This window comes from Panicum virgatum, chromosome 8N (assembly GCF_016808335.1).
Source record: "Panicum virgatum strain AP13 chromosome 8N, P.virgatum_v5, whole genome shotgun sequence".
NCBI lineage: Eukaryota > Viridiplantae > Streptophyta > Magnoliopsida > Poales > Poaceae > Panicum > Panicum virgatum.
The window spans coordinates 10,976,300-10,997,552 of record NC_053152.1 but is presented as its reverse complement, the minus strand read 5'-3'; the positions used below and the strand labels follow the sequence as shown (position 1 = coordinate 10,997,552).

At 47.1% G+C, this 21,253-nt stretch overlaps 1 protein-coding gene across 1 annotated transcript; it reads left to right on the top strand.

Annotated features, from left to right (window-relative positions):
* The first annotated feature begins 720 nt into the window (after positions 1-720).
* On the top strand, positions 721-2,003 carry LOC120684777. The gene is made up of 3 exons (XM_039966655.1): positions 721-1,432; positions 1,519-1,729; positions 1,876-2,003. Exons 1-3 carry the CDS (start codon positions 1,115-1,117, stop codon positions 2,001-2,003), a joined length of 657 nt encoding a protein of 218 aa, XP_039822589.1. The 5' UTR covers positions 721-1,114.
* Positions 2,004-21,253: the final 19,250 nt, after the last annotated feature.

Here is a 21,253-nt window from a genome sequence, read left to right as displayed (position 1 = left end):
GTTGAGAAATACCTGGAATGGCATGCAATCCATGTAGATCCAGAGTGGAAAGGCAGTAGGTTTTACACTAGTAATCCTGCTCCTGTAGTACCTATGTTTTCTGCTGGGCCACCTGTGTATATTCGTGAGTGGATTTTAAAGTATAATACTGGCTTTAGAGACCAGGTAGAGGAATTGTTGGAGCGCACAGTCTGCTTTCAATAGATGGGAGTCACTGCGGCCTTGGTTGTCTTCAATTACACTCAGCGTGGAATCTAGCCTTTGCAGAGGCATCAGAATTTTTGCTTCTAGTATACATGAACTGAGGATAGTAACTGGTTGTCTACAGAGCCGATGGAGCGGACTATAGGACTGAGGATAATCCGAAGCCTATTTCCAGATCAGCTCAATGTTCCTTATGTTCCCACTGTCTTTCGGGCGACAAATCCTCCATCTCAGGTGAGATATGACTTCTGCAACTACTTTTTGTAGCCTATATGAGTTTCTCGAGTGGTTTCATCATGAATTTCTTGTCTTGTGAAGGCGGATGTGGGGGTATTCAAGAGCGATGCACCCATCCCCGACTCTGTTACCACAAAGAGCCATGGAACTTTCCACCAACCTGTGGCCATCAGCTTTGAAGATGCGCCAATAATTGAAGAAGATCCATTGACATCATCAGACGAGTCATTAGGGGACGGTGGTCGTCAGCCACGCGGAAGAGACAATCCTTCATGCGAAAGCCGCGAGGAAAGGTTAGTCCCTCATGATGAACTGTGATTGTATTGTGACGAGTAGTTTCTGACTTTTGTGTTGTTTTGTAGGGTTCCAGCCCCTTCAAGTGCTCCTGGTGCAATAGTGGGCCAGGACACGAGTGGTACTGCAGGTACTCCGAGTACATCCACTCCTGCTCCGAGTCCTACACCCCCCGCGACTAGCACTGGTCCGATGCGGAGGGTGCTGCAGGTACCTAGGAAACTTATCGTCAAAAGGGCAAAGACGTATGTTTTTTACCTGAAAAGTAGTCAATACTTTTCCAGATGAACTCCTTTTTAATTTTGTGTTATGCAGGAGTGTGGCCGAATTGAACCTGCAACTGGTTAGAGTGCCGTCGGCTGCTTCGGCTCAGGGCCCCATGGATGAGGCCATAGAGGTGGCGGCACCCGATGCAGGGATGCCTGCTCTGGCAAGGACTTCACCTCCCTCTGCTGCTGCTGAAACGACGGATGTGGAGGAGGTGGGAGATAGGGGTCCTACTTGGTCAGCGGAACAATCTTCTCACCAAGGCGTGCCACCCCCAAGGTCAGGTCCACTGGGGACTTCAGCCCCAAAGGTGTCTCCCCCCGAGTCGGTGAATGAGATCCCCGTTGGGCTGATCGAGGATGATCTGCTTGATGAAGATCTTTGCCACAATATGTTGAACTCGCTGCGACGAGTGTACAAACACCACAAGGTATTGCCTTGTTTTGTTATATGTAGTCACTTTGATGCCTTCGTGGCTATATTTTTGTATAACTCTTATGTTTGGCATGTGCAAAGAGTAATCCTGCGCTCCGAGTCAAATCATCAATCTTGGCTGTGAAGTCTGAAGGCCTCCAGCCAGTTCCTGTGCTGAAGCAGGAACTTGAAGAAAAAGGTGTTGTAATTGCTGAGCTCAGGAGGCAGTTGGCTACTGCTCGCGAGAGTGGTGGGGTCCTTGGCGCTGCGAGTACTTCAAGTCAGTACCAGGAGGAACTAGCTCGAGTCCAGAGTGAGTATCTATTCTGAGCATTCTAAATAGTACTTGTACTATTGTTGTTTCTCTTTTGTTTTATATGCTTTGTGATCTTGCTCTGCAGGAGAGAGAGAGAGATCAAGCTCTTCGAGATTGCGCAGAACTGCGACAATCCAATGCAGATCTTGAAGAGTACAAGAAAACCATCAAACAACAGCTTGATGGTGCTGACAAAAAGCTTGCCGAGAACATGAACACCATCCAGAAGCTGAAACTGCGACAAGGAGAGGAGGGATCTAGAGATCTTTGACCAGGAGGAGGCGGCTCGTGTCGTTGTTGATATGGTGTAGCCCCCTCATCCTGGCGTTGTGGACTCTAGGTCCGTGTTGGAACGATTGAAACAAGTTCCAACATGGTTAAAAGATGTCTCAAAGAAGAAACCCTTGAGGAAGTAGTTGTGTACTTCAATGTAGGAACTTGCTTTGTATAAAACTTTTGCCACTATTTGATATGTGTAATATTCTTTCAGAATGTGGTCTTCAATCCTTGCATACTCATAATGTTCTATAGTCGTACGAGTTCAACAGTGTAGATTACCATATGCGCATAGCATGCCACAATGCGGGTATCTCATGGATGTAGATGCGGTTGCTCATGGCTTGGACTTGTAATCCGCAATCGTAAGTTGATCGAGTGCCGGTGACAATTTGTGGTTTCTCCTACCATGTGGGAGTAATGTCCCAAGACGAACTAAGCTGCCAGAGTACTAACCTGGTAGGGAGTAGTCAGGGATGCTTCTTGCCGAGTTCAAAGGCTCAAAGGTAACAGAAATTGCCCGAGTACCTGCCTGAACAGGAGCACGGAGATGTTACCAGGGTGGGAACACCGTCCTAGGAAAAGCAAAGCTGCCTGAGTACTAGCCTGATAGGGAGTAGTCGAAGATGCTTCCCGCCGAGTTCAAAGGCTTGAAGGTAACAGAAATAGCCCGAGTACCTGCCAGAACAGGAGCACAGAGATGTTATCAGGGTGGGAACACCGTCCCAGGGAAAGCAAAGCTGCCCGAGTACTAGCTTGATAGGGAGTAGTCGGAGATGCATCCCGCCGAGTTCAAAGGCTCGAAGGTAACAGAAACTGGCCGTGTACTAGCCGAAATTGGAGCACGGAGATGTTACTAGGGTGGGAACACCGTCCCAGGGAAAGCAAAGCTTCCCGCATACTAGCATGATAGGGAGTAGTCGGAGATGCTTCCTGCCGAGTTCAAAGGCTCGAAGGTAACAGAAACTGCCTGAGTACCTGCCGGAACAGGAGCACGGAGATGTTACCAGGGTGGGAACACCATCCCAGGGAAAGCAAAGCTGCCTGAGTACTAGATTGATAGGGAGTAGTTGGAGATGCTTCCTGCCAAGTTCAAAGGCTCGAAGGTAACAGAAACTACCCGAGTACCTAACGGAACAGGAGTACGGAGATGTTACCAAGGTGGGAACACCATCCTAGGGAAAGCAAAGCTGCCTGAGTACTAGCCTTATACGAAGTAGTCGGAGATGCTTCCCGCCGAGTTCAAAGGCTCAAAGGTAACAGAAACTGCCCGAGTACCTGCCAGAACAGGAGCATGGAGATGTTACCAGGGTGGGAACATCGTCCTAGGTAAAGCAAAGCTGCCCAAGTACTAGCCTGATAGGGAGTAGTCAGAGATGCTTCCTACCGAGTTCAAAGGCTCGAGGGTAACAGAAACTGCCCGTGTATCTGCCAGAACAGAAGCACAGAGATGTTACTAGGGTGGGAACACCGTCCCCGGGAAAGCAAAGCTGCCCGAGTTCTAGTCTGATAGGGAGTGGACAGAGATGATTCCCGCTGAGTTCAAAGGCTCGAAGGTTACAGAAATTGCCCGAGTACCAGCCGAAACAAGAGCACGGAGATGTTACCAGGGTGGGAACACCGTCCCAGGGAAAGCAAAGCTACTCGAGTACTAGCCTGATAGCGAGTAGTCGAAGATGCTTCCCGCCGAGTTCAAAGGCTCGAGGGTAACAGAAAATGCCCGTGTACCTACCGGAACAGGCACACGGAGATGTTACTTGGGTGGGAGCATTGCCTCTTAGTATGTACGAGAGTTCGGAGAAGCCAGTATAGATAACGATGGCTATATTATATAGAATCTGATCTTGGTACATGACTTCTAATACTGAAACTTCTTTTGCTAGCCTCCTATGCACGGATGTGCCTGCCGAACTTATTATAATAGTAAAATAGGATAATGTTCTTCAGAACGTTCTTGGTGAGCGTCATCTTGCTTGCGAGGAGGGTTGGGTGGTAGTTGTAGTTCTCCCAGTGCACTACGAAGATTGCAGCATTTGAAGGCCGAGTGCTTGCCGCTCGGGTGCCATGGGCAGCGCTTGTGGAGAGCTCGCTCGAAGCGATCCTGGATGACTGCAGCTCGTCTGCCTTGTTGAAGTAGAGGGGCTGGCCTGGATGGGCTAGCTTCCGAGTCGTGGGCCCTGACGTTTGGCCTCTTACGTGCTGGCTTCGAGTAGTTGTCGTGGATGTGGTAGTTGGAGGAGGGGCAACATGCCTCTGCTTCCTCACGTTCCTGCCTCTTGGAAATGGTAACGGTGCAGACATCATTCCCGATGTTGATGACGTTCCGCAGATCATTGTTGGAGTAGTTGTGAGACTATCTAGCATCTTCTTGATGGTGATTGAGTAGGCGTTGGCAACGTTCGGTGCGCTTCTGCTTGCGGATCCTGCGGCACTCCTTCTCGATTTCCTTGTCTTCATCCTCCAACTTGACGGTGATCGTGACTGTTGGAGGAGGAAGGGAGGACTCATGATTGGGGTTGGATTTTTCCTCCGTGGTGGTCTGGGTTGCCTGCATGTCGTCGTCGGTGTTGTAGTCGTCCAGATTGACTCGGTCTATCGAGTCATCATCGTATCGATCTCCATGAGGCGCACCATATTGACTTCTCGAGATAAGTCCTCGGTGTCTTCTTCTTCGTGTGGAGTTGGCAGAGCTGGTCCCTCTTGGAAGGGAAGTTCTTCAAGGGTTTGATTGTGACGGTTGTACCAATACCCCGTTCGACCCTCAGGGGTTGCTTTTATAGTCAAGGTAGAGTTGATGAGGTTCAGGTCCTCCTCTTCTGACTCGGTTTTGATTTGATCGGTTATGGGGGCCGTGCGATCTCCGGGGGCCTTCCCTTGCCCGATCAGGATTAAGGAGTCTATATCCCTTTTTGAGTTTGTTAGGATCTTTGATTCGGTAGCCTTCCGGAAAGCGGTGGCTAAGTTTTGTAGTCCGAAAGGAAAGGTTGGGGCACAATAATATGGTTCCGGGGGAGGGAGTCCCATCTCGGCACCGAGAGCCATGTTATCCAACTTGTGCAGAGTTTGATTAGTTGCGGAAAGATCGCGCTGGGTAACAGGTTGGGAGATATTCTCCTCACGTACCTACTGGTTCTGTGAGCCAGATTGGAAGTTATCCCACATCTTTTTGGCTTTTGGTTTCTTCCAGAGTTCGTCGATCATATGTGGGTTGCATAACCTTTCCATGAACAGATCGACATCATCAGACCAGTCGTCGAGATCGTCGAAATTGTCTGGATTATCCAGACTGTTTATGTAATCAATAAATTCTCGATCATCGGTTGGATCGAGGAATTCTGGGTTGATATGAATATAATCGGAATTGAGCGGGTCGGTGTTATCGAGCCCACTCATGAAACTGTCAAAGTCTTCATTGAATTTTGCCTCGGGAATGTCATGCTCCTTGGCATTGAGGGTGTTCCAGCTAGGTTAATGCACTCTAGCAGAGAGTTGTCCACTCGATCCAGATGGGCAAAGATGTCATTTGGTTGACGGTGGCATGATCTCGCTACCGTAGAACTAGTGACGAATGGAACGCCGTTTTGTTCTAAAGTAGCTTGCACAAGATTGATGCACTAGGCGATTTTTTTCAGAAATGTAGTCGATTCCATCTAGTAGATCGGAGTTGTCTACTCGAGGATGAGATGCTGCTTCAGGATCAGTCCAATATCTTTTGATTAGATCAAAAGTTTCTTTCTCCAGAGGGTCCTCGGGGGGGTTTTTTGTGATGGCTGCTTGGGCTGCCGAGTTGTTTGAAGGGAGTTGGTCGGTGGAATTAGATTCCACGCTCTCTTGATCGGCAAGGTGATTAGTAAAACCACCCAAGCCATCTGCAATGCAGGTCTATGACCCGAAAGTGAGCCATCGCTGGAAGATCGTCGGAGATCTGCCCCACGGTGGGCGCCAGCTGTCAGTGTTTTACCGTCATGCTACCTAGGGATACCCTTAGTTAGAGGGATGATCATGGGGAGTTGCCGAGATCAAGAACACGATGGTACAAGCAACACAAGGGTTTTGACAGGTTCGGACCGCGAGTTGTGTAATACCCTACGTCCTGTTGGGTGGTTTGTATTGCCTCAGATAGTTATGGTGTATGTAGATGTTAGTCTATCTAGGCTATGCTTTGGAGGGGTCCATGCCCGCCCTTATATTGGCCGGGGGAGCAGGGTTACATGAAAACTGTAAGTCGGTGCGGCGCCTACATGGCAATTGCATCAGGGTTACATGACGTATGCCTACATGGCATGCCCTACCCTATACCTCGTACATGACCGTGCCACGTCAGGTATCCCATGGCCCCGGGTCTGACACATACTTTAGTGGATTCATAGAGTAGTAATTATTGAATGTAGGCAAATGTACAAATTTTTTAAGCAACATAGGTAATACAAATCTCTCGCTTCGTTATTTTTGCATAGTGTCATGGTGTACGGCCCGTTATTGCGCTTGCTATATATTTTGGACACTCTATTTTCATGATGCTATTATTTAAGTATCGTATTATTTTGGATATTGAAATGGAACTATGACATTTTTTTCTATATTTATTGTGGTGAGAGAAGGGTAAAATTATTTATTGGGGAGGGTGGAGCATAATTAGCCGGAACCTTGATGCAATTGCGAAATGAATAAAGTTCAACTTTCTATCATGAGATTTGGCAATTAAATGACGTGATGTATTTTCTTTAAGAAAGTAGGCGTTGTTTTAAAATGTAGCGCGCTATTGTGGACATAGCATGAGGAGCCATAAAAGAACGGTGGTACGATATTATGTTTTTAGCAAAATAGGATCTTATATTGCTGCACTATTTTATTTATGAAAGTAGTGTTAATATTAGAAATGACGTGTTGCTATAGGGTTCGTACGGTGTTTCGTTACAAAATAGGATCTCAGATTGTGGCGGGTTAGTTGTGTAAGATATGAAGGTTTTTTTTTTCAAAAATAACGTGTCATGAGGTGGATCATGGATTGATTTTATGGGAAAAGCAGGCTTCTTTTATAAAACAGTGGAAAAAATGGGGCTGCGGATTAATTTTGTGAGGAAAAAAGGTCTATTTTGTAAATTGACGAAGAGAGGGGTTGGTCCCTGAAAAAGATCGGTGTTCGTAGCCTAAGAGGGAGAGGGGGTAGGCAAACTAAAAACCTTAACCTATGGCTTCAACTAGTTTGCACAAAACATAAACTAAAATATGCTATCTTAATGTGCAACTACGGTTCATCTAGTGTGAAACCCCCGTTCCAAAACAAGTTTTGCAACCTATAGCCAATCCTAACTTGATACTACTTTAAGAATGTAAAGGCACACAAGTTGCAAGTATGAAATGCGGAAACGTTAAGAGGGAATAAGAGGAAGCGAACTCTTAACACAAATATATATCCCGTGATATTGGTAGGCACTAAGCCACCCCTAGTCCACATTGTTGAAGCACTCAATCAAGAGTATCACTTCTCGGCCACCAAGTCTCTTTCGGGGACCCCTCGACTTGCCACAAAGGCTAGGCCACCAAGGCTCACGCAAAGTTCCCGGTCACCTTGATCCTGCTTTCCACTAAGGAGCTTCTCCACGAAGTAAGGGGGTATCCACGTCCCCCGCACAAGGTTGTCGACGTCGCTCCACACCAAGCCGGAGGGTCGAAGACGTGCCGGCGAGTCCAAGACTCCAAAGGGCCGGCTCACCAAGATACAAGCTTGAGATTCACTCAAGCACATCACACAAGGCACAACACCTTGCACTCTTTCACTCTCTCATGAGCTAACCTGGCACTCACACTCTTAAGGATGTGATCACTTGGCACTTTGATGGCTTGGAGACGTTCTTCAATGTGTGTGTAGTTTCTCTGGACTCCAGCAACCTCAAATGACCCGGGGGTGAGGCCTTATATAGGCTAGAGATTCACTCTTAGCCGTTACATGCTTTTCTACCAAAAAGCATAAAGCGTCGGTTAAACCGGTCACAGCCGTTGGTTTAACCGGTCACACTGATCCTGCCTCCTAGTTTGAACTCCAACATTTTGTTCTGCTGATGTCATTGCACCGAGCAATGTATCGATGCACCGTCGGTACAACCGGTGCTGAAGACTTTGCTCCTAGCCACTTGACATGCTCTCTGGACAATGACAACACAAATGCACCGACGCCTCTTTGTTTGCATCATCGGTTTCACCGGTCGCATAGGCATGTCTTGACTTGATCATTGTGGCCACTCAGCATTGCACTGACGCCCTTCTTTTAGTAGCGTCGGTTCAACAGGTGCTATTGGGCTTTCTCCCACTTGAACTCCATTTGCACTATTCAATGCACCGACCCGTTGATTCTTGATAGCGTCGGTTCAACTGGTACCCTAGTTTATGCTGAACTCATCCAATTCGACATTTCTTTGAGTTCTTTCTTCATTTCCTGTTTTGCTAAGGCTTTGTACTTCCTCCTTAGGACCTAATATCATTCACTTGACGCACTTGTTAGTCCCACAATCATGTTGTCACACAATCACCAAAATCACAAACTATGGCCTAATAGGGCTATGTTCCTTACAGTCCATGGATTCATTTTGTGAGAATTTGAGGTCTATTTTGTTAAATAATCAAAGACGGACTGCAGGTTAATTTTAGTAGAATCTAAGGGGGCGTTTTGCAAAAGCCCTATGAGGGCCCTAGGACTACGGGTTGATTTAAGTGAAGGTCGAGGGGTTCTGTGAAAAAAATGCGGACTTCCCTAGACTGCAGGTTAATTTTCAATAAATGGAAGGGTCTTTTTATAAAAGCTCAGAATTCACATGATCTAGACCGTCCGCTCCGCTGATCCAATGCCCGGGAAAAGCAGGTGACGTGGCCTGCTTCACTAGCCCTCTTTTGGTGCGTGAATCATCATAAGAGATTGCCTACAATACCAGACATTATTATAATCTAACCTATTACCGGATACATGAAATTGTTAGGAACGCTATGGAATTATTTTATTTGGTAAAGTCTTGCCATTGGCCCATCCGTACTATAAATATGGTGCTTGCTTACTGCTTTCTCTTCGAATCATTTCCAGCCCCCTATTCTCCGACATGGAGCTTGAGCTTAATCTAGGGGTTTCTCCAGCTCTAGCAAAGGGCACTGCCATGCCTATGCTGACATATACACGCGCAGGCGATGGAGAAGGCCACGATGAGCTTGTGCTAGAACTAGGAGTACGGACAGCCAAAGGAGACGAACTAGACAATCTGAAGACATCCATGCAACCAGAAGACGTGCAGGAAGAAGATCTTTACCAAGGCTGCCCTCAACGAACTGCCTGTGCAGAAACAGGTATCCGAATCGGCGAGGTTAGGTACCTCTATGAGTAGCAAAGAGGAATCGATTTCATGAAAAAAAAGTATTATGGGTCCCACATAATATAATAGAAAATTGCACACAAATTCTTTATGTAATTTTCTCCGCTTTCTTCGGGCGTACACAGCCGCTCGCTCAAGCTTTGGATTCCGTCAGATAAGTGAGTGAAATTTGATTTTTTATTCACCACGAGTCAGACTCCAAACCTTGCATCGGTTCTTCCCTCTCCTCCATGAGTGGTTTTTACTTTTGCACTGGAGTTCACTTCCCCCAAACTCCTCCAAACTTTTCAAACTTTCTATCACATCGAAATCATATCGAAACATTAAATATAACAAATGACCCATGTATGAAGTACTAAATGTAGGTAAATAAAAAAACTAATTGCATAGTTTTGATGTACGTTGCGAGACGAATCTTTTGAGCCTAGTTAGGTCATGGTAGGACAATATTTACCACAAACAAACAAAAAGTGCTACAGTGTGCTGCAGTATCCGATGTGACATTTTCTACCATTTTTTTACGGATCTAAACACACCCTAAGAGCCAAAGTTCTTGTTCTTCTTGGACGTACGGTGATAGGTCCTTGTCTGTACAGGGAGTGGGAGCTCATCCTTGCGGGTGGAAGTTCCTGTGCGCCAGGCAGCTAAAGACAAGGGTGGGTTTGGTGGTAGAACCAAGAAAAAGCTCAGGCTGAGCAAGGAGCAGTATGGGTTCCTGGAGGACAGCTTCAAGGAGCACAGCACCCTGACGCCAGTAGGTGTTCTGATTATATCGTCCCATGTCTGTCAAAAAGAAATTACATGTACTGTCGTATTTTTGGAAAAAAAATCCTGATATGTTAAGATTTAAATACCGCATTTTTTTGAAAAAATGAATACAACTCAACTACCAAAATAAATTTTGAGTATATACAGCTTATATCAGACAGTCGTTGTAGAATGCAAGCCCTATCGATCATTGACAGGGATTTTATTTTTCTTCTTATTTGCAAACAAAATAAGTAAGAAGTTAGAATATGCATGTCTGATTGAATTAAATTATTTTTTTTTGTTTGTTTTGGAATACTACAGAGACAGCATAGTGACATAGCGAGCCGGCTCAACCTTGGACCGCGGCAAGTGGCCATCTGGTTTCAAAACAGAAGAGCTCGGTAGTGCATATCATAGACCCATTTTCTCATTGATAATGCATATCTTGGTGTCTAGTAAAAGTTAGGGTACTAACTCCATCCTAGAATAAGTGTCGCTATGGTATTCGTGTCGGTCAAACCTTTTTAAGTTTGTCTAGGTTCATAGAAAATATTAGCAACATTTGTATCTCCAAATAAGCTTATTATGAAAATATATTCAACGGTCTATCTAATGATACTAATTATGTACTATAAATTTTAATATTTTCTTGTATATATTTTGTCAAAGTTAAAAGTGGTTGACTCTCCCAGAAGCGAGAATGACATTTATTTTGGGATGTGAGGAGAGTATGTGTGTGTGTATATATGTATATGTATACATGCATGTATATATATATATATGTCATCGACTTGTTTTTCTCGTACCAAAAAATTCTTTTACATAATATAATAATACCGTGAATTCAATAATATCTCAGGACAAAGCTGCTGCAAACCAAGGAGGAGTGCGAGAACCTGAAACGTGGCTGCGCGGCGCTAACACAGGAGAACCGAAGGCTCCAAGGAGAGGTCGCGGAACTGCGCGCCTTGCTTACCAACCCTGCAAGTTTTACAGCCACCCACCAGAGCTCCGTTCCGTTCGGCACTGTGCAGAGGGGCCCGCCAGGACCGATTTCTCTTGTACTCGGTACTCCTCGTCGTAAGTGCTAGGGCGCAGCTCCACCATCTGCCGCTGCCCGATCGTCGTCGACACTGCAGCAGCCGTGCCATGGTACTGCTGGCCTGGTGGCGTTCCAAGGTGCGTGCGTATAGCGTACGGTTAGGAAGATGCAGGCGGGCCGTACCGGCAAGATGGATGCTCAGCAAGGCAAAACGTATGCGCAGCGTGGAAAGGCACGGGGGTTTGGCCAGCTGGTGCACCGGCACATGTGTATTAAGAGCTCCTTGTTACCGTACGTGTACTCTATGCATGTTTATGCAATATACGCTTGTATTGTATGTTAAATATATGTATATATATATCGAGCGCTTTATTATTGTTTTGTGAGTTAAAAGGCTTGCTCCTGTTTCCTTAGAATCGTGGCTGCCCCAACTGCGCCCGAATGTGACCACAGTCAATCTTTCTGTGGAGAACGGAGATCCGAGCGAGAATTTGAGTTCTGCTTGTGCTTTCTTCCAAGACCTTTATTTGTGTCCATTTGTAAGAATAGTATCTGTTTATTTAATAACATTTTTTTCAACGAACGACACTCGACGAGTGTGTTTCTATTGATCTAGCAGAAAAAATACAAGATTATGTCCCTGGGAGGTCATAAAAGAAAACGCAAAAACAACACCGACGGGTTAGATTGGGGCATCAACACGCGCCGAGCACAACTCAACTAAACTACAACTCAGGCTGGTCGGATTGAGACTTCGACGCAAGCCAAACAACTCAGCCCGGTGGGATTGGGACATCAACACGGCAACACAGCTCCACTCGAGCTGTACTCAATCGAGGCCACACCACTCCACTCAATGAGAGCAGCAAAGTCGAAGCAGTACCGCAGCACCCACCGAACTCCACTCGAACTATACTCAATCGAGGCCACACCACTCCACTCAATGACAGCAGCAAAGTCAAAGCAGTACCGCAGCACCCACCCGCACTCCCCACTCTTGTAATCATCAAAAAACCTCGGCATGCATGACCCAACGTCGAAAGAGAACGAAGGAAGTGGACATCACCGCACCAAGAGGGTCACTGCCATGCAAGATCCTTCGTCGCGATGCTGCTGCAACAAAACACACCACCTGACGGAGTGAACAACACCGGATCCGGGCCACTCGCAGACTGCCACGCAGTCGCTGCCACGACAACACAACGCGCAGGGGCCTCGCCGCTTCAGCCGTTGGACAACACCTCTCACGTCGCCTCGAAGAGAACACTGTGCACGGGGGCCTCACCACACCCGCCACATAACTCCACGCCCAGGATCCGTATCAGAAGTCGCCGTCGGAGTGGTGAACAAAGATGCCCCGTGCCCCCGGGTCTCTATCAAACAGCCAAGCCGTTGCCACAGTTTTGACTTTGCCTCGTTGCTTTACCCTCGCATCTAGCCACCGCCGCCATAGCAGCAAGCCAAGGAAGTCGCTTGCGCCGTCTTTTGATGTTGTACAGCACCAGGTCGCCCCAGCCAGGCTGAGCAACCCGCCGCAGTCCGCTGCAAGCCTAGTTATTCCACAATGCCGGTGCCGCAAGCGCCGTCCTCCGACGCAGTCCCACACCGCACTGACCATTGCCAAACAACGCCAGCCGCCGCTGTCCGCAGCAAGCATTCAACCGGCAACCAAGTGATAACCCACGGTCACCTCCAAGATAGCGATCGCCTCCGTGTGGGCTCAGCGACACCCTTCCAGCTTGCCACGCGGCGGAAATATCAACCCCCACTGAAGCTGCAATGGACAAAGGACCGGCGAAAACACACACCGAGCTGGATCTCTAGAGACGACGCATCTAAGTAGGGCACGACGCCAAAAGCGCCACCGTCACTCGTCCAGAGGACAGGGTTTTCACCTAGAGACCCCCGTGAAGCAGAGTTGTAGCTCCAAAATGACGTCCCCACGGGGAAAGCGACGTCAAGGACGCCGTCGTCATCCCACCAGCAACGCCGGCGAGGGCTTTCGCCCGGAGCATCCCAACCCCAAGCTGCACGCGCACAACGCGGCAAAACCGGCACCAAAGCCACGACAGCCCATCTGGGACAACACCGCCACCGCACCTCCACGCGCCATGCCGCCGAAACTCCACCACCACTTTAGTCGCCGCAAGCAACATCGCGCGACGTCGCACTGCACCGAGGTCGCCGCCGCACAGACGCCGCATGCCCAGCGCCAAGGCCACCGCCGCGCGAGGGCGGTACGTCCCACGCCGACGCCTACGCCGACGCCGCGCGCGGGCAGCTCGCCCCACGCCGACGCTGCCGCCACGCGCGGGCCTTGCGCCCCGCTGTAGTGGCGGATTTACAGGGGGCGCTAGGGGGGCTGGAGCCACCCTTACTGCCTAGCAGACCATGGACCCCCCCAGCCCCCCTTGAAATTTTTAGCACCATTGATGAAGGGAGGGAGGAGCTCAAGGTAGAAGAAGGTCATCAGCCCCCTGTTCCTCATTCCTGACTCCGCCCCTGGCCCCGCACCGTCGCCGCCACCGCGGCCACTGTCGGACGCCGTGTATGGCACCTCGCCCAATGCCCAGGCCGCCGCCGCCGCCACGCGCGGACCTCCGCCCGCACCGACTCCGCCACCGCGGACACCGTTGGCCGCGCCGCTCGCGCGTCGTCGCTCCATGCCAGATCCAGCCGAGGAGGGCCCAGATCCGGCCACTGGTGCCACGGATCCATGTATCTGTTATTCACCCGTGATATCATTGTATGTGTGAAAATTGATCCTGGGCAAACATATGATATACATCTGGTTCTGATTTTGAAACCGAGTGTGGCAAGCAGCCGTTAGAAAGCAAGCACTAGTGCAAATGTATGTATTTCCAACTGCGCTAGTCCTAAGGGATCCCAACGGAAATGCCCATTTTTAGTGAGGATTGCTTATGTTGATCGCTACTGGGAGTAGGGGTATTCTAGAGGCAGTAATATTGTGTCGCCCACCTTTGAAAATCTGTTTTCGGGGCACTAGCGGAAGCAAATTCTGACCGCCAGTGCTATATATATAATCAGAAATCGTTTTGTTACTATGATATATACTAGCGCGAACAAGGAGTTGCGGCACGCCGGATTTCCGGGGGCGTCTATTTGCGCTAACTGCGATTCGCGATGATTGCGTCGCAGACACTTCTCCGGCATCGCTCCCCCACCTACCTTGGCTCCGGCGCCGCCTCGGCGCCTCCGCCGCCGCCCTCCGCCGCCGCCAACCCTAATCAAGCTCGCCGTCGCGCCACCGCCGCCTTCTCGCCCCCGACGCCACCACCGCCCACCGGGACTCCTGCCCTGCCCGGCTGGCGGCGCTCCCGCGCCGTCTCGCCCTCCGCCGGCCAAATCATCGCCGCCGCCGGTCCTCCGCCGCCCCCGGCCCCCTCTTCTACGGCCGCCGGCCATTGGAAGCCCCGGCAACCCGAAACCCTAAAGGTTCGCCCCCGCCCTCCACCACCCCGGCCGCCGGCGACCTCGCCGGCGGCCGCTCCCCCCACCTCCCACCCCCGGCCGACCTCCCCCACCTCACACCCCTCACCGGCGTGCTCGTCTCCGCGAGGAAGATGAATAGTGGTGGCGCTTCTTCTCCCTCATCCTCCTTCTGCGACGGCATTGCTCGCACTCACGCGCGCGATGAATAGATTCCCCCGATTTCCCCCCTGAACAAACATGAAAAGGAAACAGCGCCAAACAGTAAAGGTGAATGAAAAGTGATGAGGCCGAGATTTATTCGCATTTCACCGAGCGAAGTGCATGCGAGGCAAAACACGTGACGTGGTGTAATCATGGCGAAGCAATCAGGAGACCCCAAAGTCATGTTGGCACACGTAGGACAGGACTGGGACACGTGGCAAGATATCCTTTTTTTTCATTTGTGGGCCAGCGGCATATTTAGTAATATTCTGGTGAAGCATCGTATCTGGGACAGTGACTACATGCTTGTTTAGAGAAGTAACGTGAAGTGACACACTGACACTGACCCGCCCGGCTTTACAAAAAGCATCATGAACTGAATCTAATCTTCCTGCACCAGCCATTACTGCAGCCCTATTCTTATCTCTTACAACGAAACCCCATCCACCAGACTTTTTCATTGTAAGATACATGACGGTGACACACTGACACTGACCCGGCCGGCTTTGCATATCATTTGGCACTGGTACTTCTTCTTTTGCGTGAGGCATCCTGGATGCGTGTGCTCATTACTCTAGTTGTCGGATAAATTATTTAATTAGGGTGCAGGTTTGTCGCCAGATCTCATTAGATTCGAATGTGCAAAATGAATCATTAACAACATGCCACGCATTGAAATGTGAAATTTCCACATATTTGCAAAAATAACAAGAAAAGAAGCTTTTCCCGTCCTAGAAACTGGAACAATCAACTTGTAATATAATAATATCATGGGTCCAAAACAGTTTCATGTTCTAAAAATGGGTTCAAAACAGATGACGTTCTAAAATGCACGTAACTGAACTTTTAAAACACTAAATACCAGCATAGGTAATTGTTGACATAGATTTGCACCAAACACACCTGAATGCACTAGAACGTGCGTGATCATCAAAACGACCGTCACAAACTAACTCCATGTGCTCGACCGGTCAAACCGGTGTAGCAGACGGTCAGACCTTTTCTTCCAGGTAGCACGCGAAGATCTAAAACATCAAGCTCGGGGGGGACCCCGTCGGAGCTCGAATATCTAGGGTTGCTCTGAGATCAGCAGGCCACTCAGAATGCCCTTGAACGCCGTGGAGACGAACAAAGAATAGCAATTAGGGTTTGAAAAAGGGTTAGGGTTAAGCGGTAAAAAAGTAATGCGATTGTATTGATTCGATTGGGAATAACCTCAATCGGTCTTAGCCTTTATATTTATAGGCCGGGGAAGACGTACCCCTTCACGAGTAGGTTTACAAAAGGATTCTTCACCAAAACCCTAACTCTACTCGGACTACACAGACTACACTGGTCTGACCGGTCGGCTCGACCGGTCAGACCGGTCGATCTCGGCATGTGCCAGAAACGGCTGTCAACATATGCCCCCTGCTTTTTAGTGAGCTTACAAGCTAAAAAGCAAATAACATAATCTTACTATACAATACTTGGGCCTAAAAACACTGCTAAGGGCGACCTCAAAAAATCGGCCATCTTCACCTACATGCATCTTGCCACACGCTGGGGTAATATTTTTCCAAGTATCTTCCATTGATAGCTCTGGGTAGACGATCTCCTTGCAACGTCTCCAACATATATGAATTCCCGAAGATAACTTTAATAATCTTGTATGAACCTTCCCAACTTGGCGACCACTTACCAAACTTATTGCTTTTCATCCCAAGAGGCAATATTGTCTTCCAAACCAGCTCATTAACCTGAAAAGATTTACATTTTACCTGTTTGTTGTAAGCTCTAGCAATCCGAAGGTTGTCTTTCTCAATCTCCTTCAAAGCCCTCAAATGCTTGCCGGTCACCTCATCGATATTATACATCATCAAATCATGGTAATCAATAGCGGAAAGGTCATTTTGTTTAGCCAATCTATAAGCGTCCAGATTTACCTCAACAGGCAAAACGGCCTCTTGACTATACACAAGCTCAAAAGGAGTAACTTTAGTAGCACCATGTCTAGATATACGATGAGCCCACAATGCTTCGGACAATACCTCATGCCACCACTTCAGATTTTCTTCTAATTTTCTTCTTGATAAGTTTGATCAAAACCTTATTACTTGACTCGGCTTGACCATTAGCCTGAGCATAATAGGGAGATGAATTGAGCAACTTAATCTTATATAATTTGGTAAAAGGACGTACCTCCTTTGAAATAAATGAAGAACCTTGATCCGTCGTCAAAGTTTGAGGAATACCAAATCTATGAATAATATGCTCTGTAATAAACTCAATCACCTCTTTATGTGTCATATTCTTCAAAGGAACCACTTCACTCAACTTAATAAAATAATTCGTAGCAACCAAGACGAAGCGATGCCCCTTTGAAAATGGAGGATTAATTTGTCCAATGAAATCCAACCCCCCACCTCGGAACGGCCATGGTTTAATAATAGGATGCATCAACGCAGCAGGCACTAATTGTAAATCACCAAACCGCTGACATTTCTCACACCCCTTATAATATCTAAAACAATCTGACATCGTGGAAGGCCAATAAAAACCGGCTCTCCTAAGCAACCACTTCATCTTTAGAGCCGATTGATGTGTACCACATATGCCTTCATGAACCTTGCCCATAGCAAATCTGGCCTGATCCGAGTCTAAACATTTGAGAAGTAAATCTTCGGCGGTTCGACGATAAAGTTCATCATTGATTAAAACATATTTGAATGCCATACACCGAATATTCCTCTCTGCACCACGACCAGGATCTCTGAAATAGGAGATTATGGGACCCCTCCAATCCTGATCTTCGGCCTTAATGATTAGATCATCTCTTATGGCCGAATTTGGACCTTCAACTGTCTGGGCGGTCAGACCGGTTTCTTGACCGGTCAGACCGGTCTGGGCGGTCATGCAGCTCAGCTTTTATTTGCATCGGCTTCCAAATATAAAAATATTTCTTCACAATAGAATAGCCAGATGCTTGCTGAGCCAGAGCGTTTGCCTTTCTATTTTCTTCCCGTGGTATATGTCTTATAACAAACTCATCAAAGGAAGAAATAATATCAAGGCATTTATCAAGATAGGCATTTAAATAACCATTATAGCACTGGCATACCTTGGACACTTGCTGCACCACCAGAAGTGAATCCCCAAAGGCCTCAACATGCTTCATGCCCATGAATTGCAAAAACTCCAAGCCAAACAAAAATGCTTCATACTCAACTTGATTGTTTGTGCAATATTCTTCTAATCAGTTTGAGACTTCAAAAACAGCACCATTTGGAGAAATAAAAACAGCACCAATCCCTACTCCATCATCACAAACCGATCTATTGAAATACATCTTCCATGGTGTACAAGTAATATAGCCGACTTTCAAATCATGCTCACCATTAATCTGATGTTCAACAATAAAATCTGCTACGATTTGGCCTATCATATTTTTCAAATGTTCACAAGCCAAATCATATTCAACCAAAGCATACGCCCATTTACAGATTCTTCCACTCAAAATCGGCTTTTGCAACATATGTTTGATCACATCGGTTTGACATACTACTATGCAAGTACTAGATAGTAGATAATGCCTCAATTTGGTACAAGCATAATATAGAAATAGACATAATTTCTCAATAAATGTATACCTCGTCTCCGCATCAATAAGTCATCGGCTTATATAAGTAACAATATACTCCTTGCCTCCGGTTTCTTGAGTCAAAACAGCCTCAATAACTTTATCTTCTGCCGCCACATAAAGCCTGAAAGGAACCCCTCTCCTAGGCGCCTTGAGAACCGGTGGTGAAGACAAATATTGCTTGATTTTCTCAAATGCTTCTTGCTGTTTTACCCCCCAAGTAAATTCAACTTCATTCTTCAACCAAAGAATAGGAGTAAAAGCATCAATCTTTCCAAACAAGTTAGATATAAATCTCCTCAAATAATTTATCTTGCCCAGAAACTTTTGCAAGTCTTTCTTGCAAGTAGGAGCCTCAACTTTCCTCATGGCTTCAATTCTCTTAGGATCAATCTCTATGCCCTTCTCATGAATAATAAAACCAAGAAACTTTCCAGCCGATACACCAAAAACACATTTGAGTGGATTCATCTTCAAACCATACCGACACATTCTTTCAAGAGCAAGTCTGAAATCGGCTAAATGATCACATAAACTGGCCGATTTAATCAAAATATCATCAATATAAACTTCCAAGAGGACACCAAACAAATCATGGAAGATTAAATTCATAGCTTTTTGATAGATTGCACCAGCATTTTTCAAACCAAAAGTCATGATAACCCACTCAAATAAAATAAAAAACCTGGACATATAAAGGTCGTTTTAGATGTGTCTTCTTTGGAAATGAATATTTGATTGTAACCGGCGTTACCATCAAGAAAACTAATAACATGATGTCCAGAAGCTTCATTAATTAACATATCGGCTATAGGCATAGGATATTCATCTTTGGGAGTAGCTTTATTAAGATCTCTAAAATCAATACAAACTCTAATCTTGCCCGAATCTTTCTTCTCAATGGGCACAATGTTAGAGATCCACTCAGCATAACGACAAGACCGAATAAAACCAGCATCTAATAAGTGATTAATCTCTTTTTTAATTCGGTCATAAATAGCAGGATTGAAATGCCTAGCCGGTTGTTTATAAGGTCTAAAACCGGCTTTGATTGGTAAACGATGTTCAACAAGGTCACTACTCAAACCAGGCATTTCAGAATACTCCCAAGCAAAATAATCAATATATTCTTTCAATAATTTAATCTAATCGGATTTATATTCAACCGATAGATTTTTGTTTACAAAAGTCGGCCTAGGAATAGAACCATCACCTAAATCTACCTTTTCTAAAGGATCAACCGATGTAAACCCCTGGCCAAGCTTATCTAGATCTCCAGAATCTTCAATGGCTTCACACATATCGTTCGTATGTGCCCGATAGTGATCAATCCTCTGTTGTAGCCAGTCTACTTTGGGCTGGTCTGACCGGTCTAACCCTCCGGTCTGACCGGTCAGCTCTGGTAGCGGATCTGAAGAGGATCGGTTTGACCGTTCGTGGGACCCAGTCTGACCGGTTGCGCCTGAGTCATCTGCTTGACTCATCTTGATCATACCAGATGATGTAGCCGATTGTCCATCGGTTTTAGAGTAGTAGGAACTAACCCATCTCTCGTACAACTGATCAGTTTGTAATCGGACAGATCCAAGCCCGATAAACACTTGATGTTGTCATGTGCACCAATGGAGTTGGAATCGGCCAAAGCAATGAAGGATGAGGTGTCACCATGCACTACCTTAATCTCATCACCGATCCATTGAATAAGAAATTGATGCAAGGTAGACGGTACACATTGATTGGCATGGATCCAATCACGCCCAAGTATTAAACTAAAATTACCTTGCACCTCGGAGACGAAGAAAGTTGTGGCGAGCGTCTTGCTTCCGACGGTCAACTCCATAGAAGCAACCCCCTTTGCACCAATGGGATCACCTCCACCCACGCCGCTAACCGTCATGTTGGTTTTGATAAGATCCTCGTCCTCCCCGCCAAGCTTCTTGTATAATGAGTAGGGCATAAGATTCACAATAGCCCCACCGTCCACTAACATACGAGAAATCGGCTTTCCATTAATATGCCCCCTCATGTAGAGAGCCTTCAAATGGTTATCCGATTCTTTGGGCTTCTGGAACATAGCATCACGAGGCCCAAACTAATGATGAGCAAGCTCCTCCTCCGGAACCACGAAGTAATCCGAAGACATATGCACAACATTAATTTCCATGTTGCTGTGCTCTGGAGATGCTTCATAATCCACCAACTCCTCATCCTCCTGAACTACTAGAGCTGATGGGGCTTCATCACAAGCAACCGAAGCAGACGCTGTTGATTCGGTTGTCGGTTCAGCACTGGGCTGGACCGGTCTGACTGGTTTTTCCGGGCGGTCTGACTCGTCAGTCTGACCTGTCGGTTGGGTCGGTCCGACCGGCTCTGCTGGCTAATCTGTCTTCACTTGCCAAGCCTTGCCTTGAGGGACCATAGGACTATACCTATTGAAGTGCTCGTTCCTCAACTTCTCTGCCTCCTGCTGCTTCTTCTCCTTGTTGCGAAGGCATTGCAGCTTCCTCTTTTGCGTGAGCGTCAACCCTAGGAGACACCACCTAGGTTGATGGTACTTATCTGCAACCCTGCTACTACTGGCCTCATGATCATTGGCCATAGCTGACTTCTGAGCAGGAGAGTTGACCGATTTGCCAAAAACCATCGGTCCTTTACCTTTGTCTTGCACAACCACCTTGACCTCGCCGATTTGTACGACATCATCGGCTTTAGCTTTCCTGAATCGGCTTCCTTGGACGGTGCCTCCTCTTTCTTCTCCTTGACACGATACTCGAGCCTCAAAGGAGATTTCTGTGCCGGTCTCTACTGAGACCGGTCTGATC

Bases quoted from the DNA above. Each gene is read 5' to 3' on its own strand.
- LOC120684777 (XM_039966655.1), top strand. From the start codon at position 1,115: ATGGATGAGGCCATAGAGGTGGCGGCACCCGATGCAGGGATGCCTGCT. The intron at 1,433-1,518 runs GTATTGCCTTGT...GCATGTGCAAAG, and splicing joins GAGTGTACAAACACCACAAG to AGTAATCCTGCGCTCCGAGT. The intron at 1,730-1,875 runs GTGAGTATCTAT...AATCCAATGCAG, and splicing joins GGAACTAGCTCGAGTCCAGA to ATCTTGAAGAGTACAAGAAA.